At 61.8% G+C, this 14,703-nt stretch overlaps 3 protein-coding genes across 4 annotated transcripts; 1 reads left to right on the top strand and 2 right to left on the bottom strand.

Moving 5' to 3' along the window:
* Positions 1 to 880: 880 nt before the first annotated feature.
* Positions 881 to 5,164, bottom strand: SYNGR3 (synaptogyrin 3). The gene is made up of 4 exons (XM_036915953.2): positions 4,595 to 5,164; positions 2,590 to 2,827; positions 2,350 to 2,492; positions 881 to 2,260 (listed from the first exon to the last, which is right to left on the bottom strand). The coding sequence occupies exons 1-4, from the start codon at positions 5,030 to 5,032 to the stop codon at positions 2,051 to 2,053; spliced, it is 1,029 nt and encodes a 342-aa protein (XP_036771848.2). The 5' UTR covers positions 5,033 to 5,164; the 3' UTR covers positions 881 to 2,050.
* A 1,155-nt stretch (positions 5,165 to 6,319) lies between these two features.
* On the bottom strand, positions 6,320 to 10,196 carry GFER (growth factor, augmenter of liver regeneration). Of its 2 annotated transcripts, none has more exons than XM_036915955.2 (3): positions 9,471 to 10,196; positions 8,936 to 9,129; positions 6,320 to 8,033 (listed from the first exon to the last, which is right to left on the bottom strand). In XM_036915955.2, the coding sequence occupies exons 1-3, from the start codon at positions 9,969 to 9,971 to the stop codon at positions 7,871 to 7,873; spliced, it is 858 nt and encodes a 285-aa protein (XP_036771850.2). In that variant the 5' UTR covers positions 9,972 to 10,196; the 3' UTR covers positions 6,320 to 7,870. The 2 variants fall into 2 exon arrangements, with proteins under 2 accessions (XP_036771850.2, XP_036771851.2); XM_036915956.2 differs by having other exon boundaries at positions 9,477 to 10,020.
* A 547-nt stretch (positions 10,197 to 10,743) lies between these two features.
* Positions 10,744 to 14,629, top strand: NOXO1 (NADPH oxidase organizer 1). The gene is given in 10 exon segments (XM_036915962.2): positions 10,744 to 11,700; positions 12,455 to 12,593; positions 12,682 to 12,762; positions 12,905 to 12,980; positions 13,075 to 13,243; positions 13,390 to 13,571; positions 13,660 to 13,734; positions 13,946 to 14,135; positions 14,220 to 14,400; positions 14,402 to 14,629. Coding segments are annotated over 9 exon segments (1,098 nt in total). The 5' UTR covers positions 10,744 to 11,700; positions 12,455 to 12,527; the 3' UTR covers positions 14,480 to 14,629.
* The last annotated feature ends 74 nt before the right edge of the window (positions 14,630 to 14,703 follow it).

Raw genomic sequence — 14,703 nt, 5'->3', positions numbered from 1 at the left:
GACAAGCTGAAACTTGCCCAAGATGACAAACTGTGAACATGGCAGCACCAGCATTCCAGCTCCAGAGGTGGTTCTTAAGTGTGCTTCCCTCAGCCAGGAGGCTGTTAATTAGAAATCTTAGAAATGAAAAAGTAACTGAGATACAGATCCCAACAGACGGGCTCAAAAGTAAGTAAGACCAAGCTGGGGAAATTCCAGAGAACTCACTGGCCATGAGACGTGGCTCTGGATGCTGCGTGGTACACCTGGGGGGGTCCTAGGACCAGAAGGTGGTGAAAAGGGGACGTTTGGAAAAATCATAATTTCTTTTCCAGCACTGAAACTGAAGAAGAAAAAAAAAAAAAAGCACTACGCATGATAATTTTTTAAAGAGCCACATCTGGACACAATAGAACTTAAAAAGAAAAAAAAAAACTAAACATTATTACCAAGAAGAAACCTACAAAGGAATGTGAATTATCATGGTTCTCATCAGCAGTATAGGATCCTATAAGAGAAACAGCTTCAAAGTTCTAAGGAAAATGACATTTACATACCCTGTACAACTATCCTTCAAAAAACATGGGAGTAATACAAAGACTCAAGTTTACATCCACAGACTGATGAACTTCTAAACATATTCCAATATTCCAACAAGAAATATTTACTAGTCCTGCCATTATAAGAAGAATAAAAGAGATGGGGGTCTCCCGAGCATTTCCGAGAGTCTGCTCTGAGCATATGTGGTGGGCTCAGGGACCTGGGGTCCCCAGAAGGCAGGCATCAGCCTGGCCCCCCACCTCTTTGCCCCTGCCTGGATTCTGGGCCCCGGTACCACTCAGATCCCAACCTCTGGCACTGGAAGGAGCAGGGGTAGAAATGATTCCACAAGTGTCTTGGCCACAGTAAACTCACTCACAGCCTTTATTGTAAAGAAGCTGCAGTTGGAAGATGGGACACTGAAAACACACAATCACTGATTGTTCTTTCAGAAGAGAGAGGAAGAGATCCATATATACAAAATTGTAAACATGTTCACTTAAATATCCACACATAATCGGTCTATGCTACAATGTACAGGGTTGTAACTCAACTGCACTTCCAGAGGGAGGTGTCTGTCTGTAAGAATGAAATGTGGCAACCACACTTGGTATTGAAAAGCCAGCTTTGAGCAATGCATGAATAGCTAAGCAGAAGGACCTCAACTTTGGGCTGGGCCTTAAAACAGGGTGTGGAGTTAAGGGACTGGTTCTGGGAGCCAAGGTAAAGGGGTTTGCACAAAATTGCATCTCTGGGGCACCATGGACAGTGTGACCTCTGGCCTCTCCTCGAAAGGAGCTTGTCTTGCCAGGCAGCTGGGTGCTCCCAGCCTCCCTGTGGGTTTGTTGAAGGGCTTGAAGAGGGCTGGTGCCCAGGCCTGCAGCCATGTTGTGCCTTCCTGGCCAGAACTGCCCATACCTGGGCAGGGTCTACAGACAGAGGGGCTGCTTATGGGGAACTATGAAGTGAAGCCTGAAGACATGACCACAGCCACAACATGGCCAGGGCCAGGCTATGGTAGCAAGCCTATGAGAGGACACAGGGAGGCTCCGGGTGAGCCACCGTCAAGGGAACAAGGACCATCATGACCAACAGGGATGTGGGATGGGTAACAGTGGCCACTCTCCCTGGGTCATGGCATGGGGAGGAGCAGTGCCCCTGGGGATGGGGCAGCCCTGCACCTGGCTATGGAGGACAGCTGGACCCCTGATCCCAGAGCAGACAGGTGAGACCCAGACTGGCTGGTGAGGGGAATGGCCACCTGCTCAGGCTAGTCCACTAGAGGTTAGAGGGTAAGTGTCTAGGATTGTGCATTCCCCTCCTCAGGACCTCAGGCCTAGGGCCAGGAGCTAAGCAGAGATCCGGGGGAACTTGGGTGGGCACAGTCCAGTCACCCTGGGGGCTATCTCCTTTGGCCTCAGATGGTCCACACTGACCACCCCCTCTGTCACTGGCACTGGACCTAGAGGCCCTGCGTTGGACCCTGCATTGATGGGGTGGCCTTCCAGCCATGGTCTGGGCCTGGTGGCCACTAGTAAGCTGGCACCTGGTACCCTTTGGGGCTGGTGTCCAGCGTCTCAGTGATGGGAGGGCTCTGGTAGGTCTCGGTGCCCTCTATGCTGCTGCCCACTGGGTAGCCGGGGTAGGCCTGGCCGGCCCCAGTGCCCAGCTGTTCGGTGGCAAAGAGCGACATGTCGGTGCCCAGGCGGAACCGCTGCAGGGCCTTCACGGTGAGCGCCACCTGAGGGGAAGCCCGGGGTCAGCGGGTCGACCCCCAAAGCCGACGCCAACCCGCCCGGCCCGCGCCGCGACCCCTGTCGGCGCACTCACCCAGCTAAAGATGGAGAAGAAGCTGAAGGCTATGGCGGCCCGCGCCGCGTCTCCCGCCTGCGCTGTGCCGGGCCCGGGCGCCGTGCGCTGCCACTGGTTGGTGAGGAAGCAGAAGCCCACGAACCACAGGAAGGACCAGAGCCCTGCGGACCGGCGGCCGGGTCACGCGCGGGGCCGGGGGCGCTGCCGCGGCGAGCGCGCCCCGCCTCCGCCCTCCCCGCGGGCCCCGCCCCTGCCCACCTGAGAAGCCCAGGTCCAGGAGCACCGCACGCCGGCGGTCGCGGACGCTGCTGATCTGCTGGAAGCGCGCGTCGAGCAGCAGGAAGGCGGCGCAGGCGAGGAAGGCCCCGAGGCCCAGCGCGACGCCGAAGCGACAGGCGCCCGCGTTCCCATTGAAGACACAGCGCAGCTCGGGGCCGCTGTCGGCGTTCACGTAGCCCTCATTGAGGATGGGCCCGAAGACAGCGATGGAGAACACCTGCGGGCGGCGGCGGGCGGCGCTCGGGGCCCTGCGTGCCCCTCCTCTCCCCGCCGAGGCCCGGGGCTCCTTTGAGCCCGCGAGCGCCCACGCCCTTGAGCCTGTCCCTGCGTCTCCCTGCGGCACGGGGCCCACCTCACTCAGGTATTAGGAATTACGGATAACGCGCATCACTTAGCATCTACTATGCCCAGGCACCGTGCTTAAAACTGCTCCTTGACGTGCGTGCACTCACAGAATCCTCCCAGAAAACCACAAGGGTGCCATTGTTCTTATCCCCCTTAGAGATGGGTAAATCGGGGCACCAACAGGTGAAGTGACTTGTCCAGCATCACACGGCTGGTAAGAGACGGAGCTACCAAACTGGGTCCTCCGCGTGGGGTCCGTAGTGTCTCCCCAGGGCCCATTCAAGAGTTGGGAACAGGAGCCTTCGCCTGGACCAGTGACTTCAACACTGGACCCTGGAGCGGCAGGTGTGGAGCCAGAGGAGAGGGGCCGGAGCACAGGGCGGGCAGCGGAGAGACCACTGCCCAGAGCTGTCCTCCAGCCCCGGAGTAGAACCTGCTTTCAGCATTTTGAGGCCCCTTACCCTGTTTCCTAGATGCCAAAAGCAGTGACAGGAACAGCTCGAGGGGTGTTGGAGACAGAAATAATGCCCACCCAGCAATCTGCTCTCGGTGGCACTGGAGGGATGGCCGCCCCGCGTGATTGGGATCCATTGATCTCATCCATGAGTGTTTAGGCCTGCTGCCCTCGAGTTGAGTCAAACCTCAGCCCCTGTGCCCGGCGGGCTGGAAGGCAGGTAGGAGGTGGACCGCTATCATTTTAAACCACATGCTGTTCTTTTAGCTCTGGGGAGCCCTGTGTTTCTACAAAAAGACCCCCCAGTTCCAACTTCAGTTCTCTCCTTACCACCCCTGCTCCCAGAGACTGCGTGGAGAGAGAAACGAAGGCAAAGGACAAGGGCACGTCTCTCCGAGAAGCCTGCAAGACGGACCAGAACTGGGGCCAGACACGGGGTCATTACTTCCTGGTCTGGCCACTGGAAGACCCAGGCCCCCTGCTCCACCCTGTGTACCGCCCTCCTGGAAGCCCCGCTGGACACAACCTTGGACAAGACCTAGAACTCGGCAGCCCACTTGCCACCTCTCCCTGCAGGACAGGCGGAGGCCACGGGGCTACGGATGCCCCGGGAGTCCAGGCTGCCTCCAGATCCGCCCAACCCACGCCACCTCCAGGAAGCCCTCGCAGATCAGAGTCCCTTCAGAATGCCCCACCCAGAGGGGGCCCAGAGCGCTCCCCCGACTCACAGTCGCGACTGGGCTTCTGGTAAAGAGCCAGCTCCTAGCTCCCTGCGAAGGAGGCTGGGGGGCGTGTGCGGGAGAAGCAGGGGGGGCTCTGCTGACCCTCTTGGCTCCAACAGCCCCCTCCTCCTGCTGAGGTTGAGGGCCCAAGCCCCTCGCAAACCCCGTCCCCGCTTCCAGGTCGTGAGAACAGGGAAAACGGAGCGAGGAGCTACGAGTTAGACCTAAGGAGGAATTCGGGGACGGGGGGCAGCGGCCGGTGACCTCTCAAGGTCCCCGGCTGTCCCCGCTGGCCCCTCCCCCGCCCGCAGGTGGGCGCGCCCGGCCCGCTGACGTCACCCCACCGGCGGGCGGCGGGGGAGGGGCCGGTGAGGAAGAGGACGGGGCGAGGGGCGAGGGGAGGCGCTAGCGAGGCGAGGCCAGACGGGGGTCAGGTACGAGGGCGAGGCCCGGGGCCACTCACCCAGGACGCGACCCGCAGCAGGGTCTGGGGCCGCCGCGCGAAGCTCACGGGGTCCAGGGCGGCCCCTGCGAGGCCCGCGCCGAACGAGGCTCCCTCCATGGCCGGCCCGGGCGGGCCACGTGCCCCTGGCGCCCTCTGTCCGACTGTCGGTCCGACCGGCCCCGCCCGAGGCCGCTCAGGACTGCAGCTGATGCTGCCGGTGCCGCCGCCGCCGCCGCCTCCCGGGAGCGCGCGCCGGCCGCGGCGGGGGCGCGCAGGGCGGGGCCGAGCCCGCGCCCCCCACTGGCCCACGCGCGGGTCCGGAGCCCTCCTCTCCACCCCTCCCGCCTTCCACCCCCAGCGTCTCCTTAAGGCGGCAGGGTTGAGATGGAGACCACCAGCCACCAGGTCCCCATCAAGGCGCAGGCACGAGGGGCTGGGACGTCCACCGCCTCTCATCAGGGGAGTCGGACACTGGGCTCAGCCTTTGCAGTAGATGGACGGATGGACCTGGCACCGCTCCTTGGAGCAGGACCCTCTCCTGTGCACGGATGTAACCAGGCTCAAGGGCTCCTGCGTCTTCGCCCAAGCTCAGGTAAGGGGAACCCAGATCCCCAGCCCTGGTCTCTGCCTGGACCAGAGAAAGGTTACTGGAGCCCTTCCCACGACCCCCCAGTGCACCCCAGCTTCTCCTTTAGAAGGTTCTGGCCTGACAGGGAGAATGGCCTCTGCCCCCAGGAGCACTTGTCCAGGTGGGCAGCATCAGGGAGAGCTGGAGCCTGTCTGCTCTTTTCCTGAGCCGCAGGGGCGCTCGGTGAGCTCTCCAAACTCCTGGGTCGCCCTGGCTGGTGGCTGTTTAGTTTGGGGTGGAGCGCTGGGGAGAACATCAGATGGGGAGTTTGGCCAAGCTGGGCGCCCTGGCTGCCCTGAGCCCCTCCCTGCTGGGTCTCCCACACAGATCCCTGGCCCTGGTTAGCCAGGGTCCCTTCATGCACTTCCCTGCCAGCTCAGCCTGGCGGTGGCCTGGTGACTCCTGTTTCTGTCTAGGGCACTGATAAGAAAGGAGATTTGTAGTGCCCACTGCTTGATCACCAGTGGAAGTAGGGACTGTTTTTACCCCGTTTCAGATGGAGAACAGGCAGGCCGGTTGAGTTGCTCCATCACAGAAGCGAAGAGCTGGGCTTCAAACCCAGGTCCCTGCAGAACGCTAGTGTGGACAGCAGGTGGCGCCTGCAGCCCCTGGGAAGCTCCAGGCAGGGCAGGTGTGGCCGAAGGAGCCACCAGCCAGTCTTAAGGCAAATCCATCGCACTGCATCCAATCCTGTCACCTCTTACCTGTCAGCTACAGTTTCCCACCTTTCTCTGCACCACCCACTTCCCCTTTTACTGGATCATTTCCATCACCCAGATACGCTTTCTTCTCTCTCAAAACAGACCTCCATGTTAACCTCATTTCCTGTCACAGCTGTCCCACAGCTCTATAGTCCCTCTGGCAATCCAGACACTGCCATCCGCACCCTTCTGGATATGACCTCATGTTCCTCCTACTTCATAGGCCCCTTCTTACCGCCGCTCTGGGGCTCCCTCCTTCTGGGCAGCCCGAGAGGCCCCAGGGCATGGTCCTAGGCTCTTCTCCCTCTGAACTCACAGCCTCAGTCTCGGGGCTGACAGTCTGGGCCAGAACTTTCCCTTGAACCAGAGTTCCATCTGTCTTAGCCTGGATGCCACGGAAAACAGAGTCTGAGGCAGAGTTAAGAGTTTTATTGGGGGTGGGGTAGAAACTTCAGGAAAGGCAGAGTTAGGGAACAGGGAAGTGAGGCTGGGCGGGAGGGCCAGGGGTAAAGGCAGGGGTGGTTCCGCACTGACCACAGCTCTGTCAGAGAAGCTGGCTGCTTCCCTGGCACATGGGTGACTCGGGAAAGGCCAGAGAGCAGCCCTGGGCCAGGAACAGTTCACCTGGGGCAAGGCAGCAGCTTCTCTGCTGGTCACCTGGCCCCTCTGGAAAAAGGCAGCTCCCCTGTGGGGCCAGGTGCTGCAGGTGCTCAGGGGGCCATGCCAAGGGTTGGCCCTTGCCCAGAGCAGCTGGGCTGCCACAGGGACAGGGCACATTGTCGCTGGGCCATTCCAGCTAGAAGCCAGGTCTAGGAACAGGTATGGCTGAGAGGATCCAGGAAAAGCCCAAAGCCGGGTCCAGAGAACCTCCAAACCTGCCCCTGTCGAAACCCTCTCCATTTCACTGATGCACAGAGTAGCTCTATCCTCCCAGCTGCTCGGGCCCAACCTCCTGTTGTCGCCTTCGCCTCGTGTCTCTTGGCCCTACCTTCAAAGCATGTCCACCCTCTTCCACGGACCCAGGGGCTAGCTGCCCTCTCGGCCGCATGGTGCCTGTCCTCTCTGCTCCCGGCCATGCTGCCTCATTCTAGCTCAGCAGCTGGAGGGACCTTTCAGAAGTACACCTCACCATTCCTGGGCTCCAAATCCTCTAAGACCTTGTCACAGGAGCTGGAGTTAAAAACCATATCCTTGCTGGGGCCTCAAAGACCTCATGCCGTTTGAGTTCCCCTCACTTCTCAGCTCCAGAAGCTTGGTCTCCTTGCTGTTCCTGGAATGTCCACTTCTGCCTTGGGACCTCTCCCTCCTCCCAAGGAGCCGGAATGTAGACCCGCAGCAGCAGCTGAGCACAGAGGGGCAAGGGCAAGCCCCGCCCACCACTGTAGGTCTCGACACAAACACAGGCTGAAGCCAGGCCCCTAGTCACTTCTCCAGCATTTTTTCTTCTCAATGCCCTGAGGAAGGTGGCCCCATGAAGCCTGACAGGCCTGGTACAGCTGTGAAAGACATGTGCCAACAGGGGGCAAGTGGCAGGGTCGGTGTGTTCTCCCTGAAGTGCACACAGCACACAGTCTTGCAGGCTACAGTCCCTGCAGCTGTTGCTAGCTACATGGGGACACAATGCAGGGCAGGGGAGCCGAACCAGGCCTGTCGCCTTCCTGTGCGGTAAGTGGACACCAGGGTGTGGTGCGAGTAGGAGGCTGTATCCTGAATGGAACAGACAGCCTGAGCTGCTCCCACCTCTTTCACCTGCAGTCCCACAGGGCCTCCACTGAGGAGGAGGCCATCAGCGTGCCTGTCAGGGTGCGTGCAGTGGGTGTGTCTACTTGGCCAGTGGCTGGGGACCACCAGACTAAGAGACATAGGCTTGGGCTCTATACACTTTAATGAGGGCCCCATCCCTCTCCCACTGGGCCACCTGCAGTGGGCCCCGGCCAGCAGCCCCACGGGCCCCAGTGCCACCATCTAGTCACACGAGCCATCCTTCCAGCCGTCACGCCAGCGCTCATCCACCTGCGAGCAGTCGAAGTCTGGCTTGCCTAGCTTGCGGTTCACCTCGTTGTGCAGGCGGCATAGCCACTGGGTGAGGTTGGCCCGTGTGCGTGTGTCTGGCTGGTTCCTGCATATCCTGCATGGGAGGAGCACAGGGAGGATGGGGTCGTGGTCCCACTGCCCCTGCCCCACCAGCTTCTTGTCTGTTACGTCCAGGAGGAGGGCTGGGGCACTACTATGAGCTATACCCAGGAGTGCCTCTATGCTCTGAGAGACAGCAATTCCTAGGCCGGGGCTGTCCCTGCAGCACCCAGGCAGCTAGCCCTGCTGAAATCCCAGCTGGGGAGCTTGGCAAACCCTGACAGAAGCCCAGAGCAAGACAGTAAGGCACAGACTAGACAACTTTACAACCTCATAACAATCAAAAAGCCTCACCCCAGTATCCTTGGCCGGGGGCAGTATGTAAAAGGGGTGGGGCCAGCACAACTGAAAATCAGACCTGTTTCATAGCACCTGCTGCCCTGGTGCTTCAGCTCAGCCAGACACACCTGTTTCTAAAGGCCCAGACTTCAAATGCCACGGGCTGCCCTGCCCTCCACATCCATCTCAGAAACCCCTACAGGTGCCAAACAACATCTCTTGGGCTTCCCAGCGAAGAAACAGTGGCTCTTGGAAGCAAAAGCAGTTAAGTTCCCAAAGTCTTTAAACTGGCAGTCCTGCTCTATAAGTCAGGCAAAGTGGAGTCCCTTAACCTGCCAGAGCCTCCAGAGCCGCCATTCGTGCTAAGCAAGGGACCTCATGGCGGAAGCCCTCCCTGGGAGCCTTGAGGCTGTGAAAAGCGCAGCCCCAGGCAGCTTGGCTTCTGAGGAGAAAGGAGAAACTGAGATGATCCAACCCCCACTCTGCTGGTGGTCCCTGCTTTCACCAACCCTCTGCACCTTATTTCTCTAGGCTACCCTTGATGACATCAGCCAGGGGCCCCAGGCCAGGCTCCAGGTGGGCGCTCTGCCACCTGCAGACAACGCAGACTCAACTCACCTCTTCCTTATGTCTTCAGCACACTCCTCACACGGGTAAAACTTGGAAAATAAGTGTATGAATTGGGCCATGTCTTGCTGCTCTTCTGGAGTAGGCAGGTCGGGGTAGTAGGCAGCCAGGGTGTGGAGGACAGCCCAGCTGTGGCGGCCCAGTTCTTCGCGATCCTGAGGGCAATCTTCCCTAAACTTGTCCCGCTGCGGAAGGAGGCCGACCAAGGGTCAGTTAAGTCTCCAGGCCAGAAGTCTGCAAAATTCCCTTTTTCTGCCCCAGCCAAAGACCCACTGACTCCAGACGGAACTACTGCGGCCGATCAGGCGCACAGACGGCTGAAAGCTGGAAGGCCGGAACTAGCTTGGGGTCAAGGTGCAGGGACAGCCAACTCTAGGGGGGCATAAAGCTGCCCAGTGTGGGGCCCGAGAGACCGCCTGGCTTGGGCCTCGGAGGTCGGCCCGAGCGCCTGGGAATCACGGGTGGGGGCCGGGCAAGGGGTCGGCAAGGCTCGCGGGCCTCTGCGGGAGGTGGCGTCCCCGAGCACCTGCACCTTCTGCTGCGTCCGCATCCACGCCCTGAAGTCCACGCAGGCCCTGCAGGGCCGCCGCCGGGAGGTGTCCTCCGCGACCTGAGAGTCGGAGGTCGGGGCCCTGGCTGGCGTCGACGCCGAGGCGGTGGCATCTCTCCGCCCCGCGCCCCGGCCCCGCGCGTCCGTCCCCAGGTCGTCCATCTTCTCGGAGCGAGCACCGCCGAGTATGAAGGAGAAGAAGCTCCCACTACGGAAGCGCCCTTGCTCGCCGGGCGCCGCCATGCTGCCCGCGCAGCGCCTGCCGGGCCAGCTCGGTCTCCGGGCCGGCGCGCGCGCCCCCGCCCGGGCGAGGCCCCCGGAGGCGTGCGCGGAGGCGGGGCCTGAGGCCCGGGTGCTGGGCGCGCCCGACCTGCGTTCGTGGCGGCGCCCCCCCCTCCTCCAGCAGAAGATCAGGGTGTTGTGGAAGGCGCGCCGCGGCCGAGGCGAAGTCCGTGGTGCTTCCTGCGACGCCCCCATCGTTCCGCTGAGCGCGGCCCGCGTGCCCGCGTGCCCTCGGCCGGGGGCGCGCCGCCATGCAACGCGGGGAGGGCCCGTGAGCGCATAGAGGCCGGCGCGCGCGCGCCCGCGGGTCCGCCCCTTGGCCGGGAGCCTGGCAACGCGGGCGGGGTGGGGCCTGGCCCCGGCGGCGCGCTTCTCGGCTCCGGGAAGCGCGGAGCGGCCCCGGGTGCCGCTGTGTCCTGCTGTGCCTTGTCTCATTCCGTGAGTGTGTGTGTGTAGCTGCTCATCTGTGCATTGTTCCATGCGCGGGGCAGGCTTCACAGACCGGTGGGCAAGACGGAAATAAAATAAAGGACCTCTCAACAGACGTTCACTTACAAACTGTGGTGGGGGCCAGAACAGGGCGTGGTGAGTCCGGAGGCCTCCCTGAGGCGGCCACAGGTCTGAAGGGTGAGGAGCCATCTGGGGACGGCGATCAAGGCCAAGGCCAGAGGAGGGGAGGTTTTGGACCCCTGCGTGGGCAGAAAGACCAGTGGGACGGGACCTGGGGAAGGTGGTGGGAGCAGAGATCCGGAGGTGGGCAGGGGCCTAAGACCGCGTCAGCTGTCGGGGGCTGGGAATTGATTTGAAGGACCGGGGGACGGTGCTGGACAGTTCTGGGAAGGGCTACCCTGACCTGATCCCATTTGTTTTGCAAAGGCTCCTCTGAAAAGAGGATTTCATGGAGCAAGTGAGGAGCACAAGCGAGGAGGAGGGGCTTGTTGTAGGTGTGCAGGTGAAGGATGAAGAAGGGGCTACGGCCAGGGAGACGGGAAAGGACGCAGGGTGCGGGGGAGTGGGGCAGGGCCATGCAGGGGGCTCACCATCCTTCTGGGTCTCTGGTCGTTGAGTAACTGGCCCTTCCCCAGCTTCTCTCCCCTGTTCTCCAGGGGAGCAGGGTCAGGGTCTGTCCTACCCTAGATGCTGCCAAGCCAGCTGTGTCCTCAGCATGACCCCCAGTAAGACTGGAGAGAGGGTGACAGGTGGGCTGCGGGCACTCTGCAAATCAGGCCCATGTCACCAGGTGCTCACTGCCTGAGCCCAGACCAAGGAAGGCTTGAGGACTTCAAAGACACGCAAGGGCCCTTTGTTGAGGCCAGAATGATTTCCTGGAGGAATGCCCTAGAGGCTGACCCCTCCCAAGGGGGCTTGGGGTAGGGGGAGTCCCAATACAGAGCTGGTGGCCTAATAGCAGGAAGAACCACCGTGGGTTGCCACCCATAGATCGTTCTGTTTCCATGGGAATTGTTTGCCTCCCTTGGAATCTGTGGTGCATGCTGCAGCTCACTAAATCCAAACCAAAGATCTGTTTCTTATCTCTACCCCGTCATTGCCTGGCTCCAGGGACGACTTGCCCCAGCGACCTGGAGGCAATTACATTCCTGGAGTAAAGCATGTTAATCATTGTGTCTAGAAACTTGTCAACCCACTCGAGAATGTGATGCCTGATCAATAAATATGAGAGGTGCCGTTCCAGCACCACTCTAGAGCTGGTGTGCCTCGAGTCCCCTGGCTGGCCCACTCAGGTCTTCGGTATCTCATCGCGTCGCCTCCTTTGTCTGTGGGTTGGAGACGGGGAGGAGGCCGACAGACCACTATGAGCCAGGGTTGGATGGCGCTCCGTGAATCTCCCCTATAAGTAAGCAGTCCAGAGATGTGGGGCGCACCTGGGCATATCCTCTATTACAGCCTTCCCCTCACCACTCTGGTGAGTGGGAGAATGGTCACTTCCGATCTCAAAGTCTGCATTTGCACTAAATTGATGTGAACATGAATTCAGAGATGGCTCTCAAAACAGTCCTAGTCACCACCGCCTCCACCCCCCAAGTGCCAGTGACGGGAAAGGTGGACCCTCTTCATCCTGCCCGTTACCCACCACGGAGGAACCTGTAGTGTGAGGTCTACCCTTCTCCAACACATACAGAAAAGCTGACATAATTCTCTGCTTAACACAAATGCCTTCCTCTGTGACTTGGGGACACTTACCTTTCCTCCAATGTTGGGATTGAGCCAAAAAAAAGTGTTTAAAGCCCTTAGCACTGGGCTGTGGGCTCCCAATGACAACAACAGTGAGCTCCCAGGGAGTTCAAAGGCGGAGCCAGGGACGCGCCCTGACAGGAGGGTCCCACTAGTTCCCGCCCTGCCTGGGGGTGGGGTGGGGGGGCAGGAGGGACGGGCCCGGCCCGGCGGCACTTCGCTGGCGCTCCTCCCCCCTCCCGAGCCGGCCTCCAGCGGGAGGGTCCCGGGCCAGCAGTCCCAGCCACACCGCCGTCTCTGCCCCGCCTTCCCCTTCCCCAAGCTCCGTACTCCTATCCCTCCAGCCAGACCCTCAGCTTGGGGTGCAGTGAGGAAACTGAAGGACCCAGGGGCAGGGCAGCACGGCAAGGACCTGGCAGGTGTGGGGCGTCCGCGGGGAATTCCGACCAGTCTTACGGGTGCCCCCCTCCTCCCTCTGCGGGCAGGGAGGCAGTGGGACCCTTGGCAACACCCTGACGGCTGCAGAACCCCAGGACCGCGAGCTGTGAGCCCGCAGCGATGGCGGCCCCCCGGCACCCGGTGTCGGTGCGCGCATCTGCTCTGGTGCAGACAGCGCGGTTCCAGGTACAACTTACTGGGTCCCTGCCCACCCTAGGGGGAGGAGGGGTAGTTCCCGGCCCCTCCGAAATGCCCCCAGCCCTTCCTCCAACAGACGTTCGCCTTCTCTGTGCGCTGGTCCGACAACAGCAACACCTTCGTGCGCAGGAGCTGGGACGAATTCAGGGGGCTCCATGTGAGTAAGCGCAGGGACCCCGGCTTCCCCCTACGGTAGGGCTGACCAGTGACCCCGCCCTCGTGCTGACATGAGCTTCCAGTCCCTTCCGTCCGGAGCCCCACGCACTCTCAGAGACCAATATGCCGGCTTCCGCCTTCAGAGGACGCTGAAGGAGAGCTTCCCGGTGGAGGCAGGCCTGCTGAGGAGATCCGACCGCGTTCTCCCCAGGCTTCCCGGTCAGGCCAGCCAGGGACCCCCGGCAGGGGCGGGGATCGGCGTGCGGGGGTGTCCCGTTGGGAGTCCCACGGCCCGCCCCCGTCGCGCCCGCAGACGCCTTGCTGCTGTTGCGCCGAGGGCGCGTGGGCCGCGGCTTGGAGCGCCTGCGGCTGCTGGAGGACTATCTGCGGACGCTGGTGGCGCGCGTGTCCCGGAGCCCAGTGCTCACCGACTTCCTTGCGCCGCACGCCCTGGACCTGGAGCCCGCCCTGCCTCCCGGCAGGTGCCTGACCTGCCCGCAGCTCCACGGAGGAGCAGGGAAGGGCCTATGAGGGGCTGCGGCGGGGGGCGGAACGGACTCAGGAGGGGTGGCAGGCCGATTCGCACACTTCCCGCTCACCTCCTACCTGCACCCGCTGCCCTCCCCAGCCTGGTGATCCTGCCCGCACCGGAGGAGCCCCCAGCGCACCCCGCTGGCAGCCCTTCCATCCGTGGCCTGGAGCCCCAAAGCCTGCGCTGCCTGCAGCCCTTCCACACGCGGGACACGCGGGGTCGGCCGTTCCACGCGCAAGCCCAAGAAGCCCTAGATGTGCTGCTGCGACACCCCTCAGGTGGGGCACAGGAATCTAGGGGCTCGCGCTTCTGCCATGATGCCAGCGGGCTTCCTGATCTGAGGCCCCACGCCCCTCTTGCGCACAGGATGGTGGCTGGTGGAGAACGAAGGCCGGCAGACTGCATGGTTTCCGGCTCCGTACCTGAAGGAGGCGGGCCCGGGCCCAGAGGCATGGCCCCTACGCAGTGGTATCAAACTGACCCTCCTCACGCCCACCACCACCGGGCACTGCGTAGCGATGCGGGGCTACAGGAACCACGAGCTGCAGTGGGAGGCCTAGGGACGACTAGGTGGCCGGGGGCCTGTAACAGGTGGGGCACCCACGGCGAGGGGCAGCCCCGTGGTTTTGCGTGGTCGATGACGCTAGTGGAGGACCTGGAAGGGACAGAGAGCTGTGGACCCTGGCCTTTGGTCCTTCGGCAACGCCTAAATGCCCACTCCCAGGGTCCCAGTTCTGTGCTTCCCGGGCCTACGAGAGCAGCAACGCGGACGAGCTTTCGGTGCCCGCGGGGGCACGTGTTGACGTGCTGCTAACGTCAGACCGTGGCTGGTGGCTGTGCAGGTGCGCGAGGGTGGGGCTTTGGGGGGCCCGGCCCGCCGACGGCAGAGCCGGGCCTATCTTAAGCAAGGTCCGCCCTTCCCTCAGGTTCGGCGCCCGCACTGGTCTCCTTCCCGCCCTGCTGCTGAGGCCTGACTGGCTGGGTGCGGTCCTGGGCATCTCAGGGCTCCACCTCTGGGCTGACGGCAGTGCCAGCAAGGTCGGAAGGTCCCTGGAGTCCACACAGGCCACGACCCTTACCCCTGCCGTGCCCGTCAGACCCACGCTGAGGGTTAATTCAAAGCCGCTGTTGTACCATTACCAGGAGGGTGCTGGGGCGGGACTCAGGGGGTCAGGGACCCCCTTGAAGGTGTGTGGAACCAAATGGGGGGCCCTGCTGTGCACCGTAGGGCGTGACTGGTAGCAGCCATCCCATCCCATCCATGCTGGGCGGGAGAGCACCTGAGGTGGGGGTCTCCAGCTGGTACCGTTTCCCCCCAGTAAACCTCTCCTGATGACCCATTGCAGTCCTGCGTGAGTGGCCTGCTGGATGCTGGCCAGGGGCAGGGAAGCTAGCCAAGGCTGGGGCCTG

This window comes from Manis pentadactyla, chromosome 10 (genome assembly GCF_030020395.1).
Source record: "Manis pentadactyla isolate mManPen7 chromosome 10, mManPen7.hap1, whole genome shotgun sequence".
Classification (NCBI taxonomy): domain Eukaryota; kingdom Metazoa; phylum Chordata; class Mammalia; order Pholidota; family Manidae; genus Manis; species Manis pentadactyla.
The sequence above is the reverse complement of the archived record's forward strand: the minus strand, read 5'-3'. Positions and strand labels throughout refer to the sequence as shown.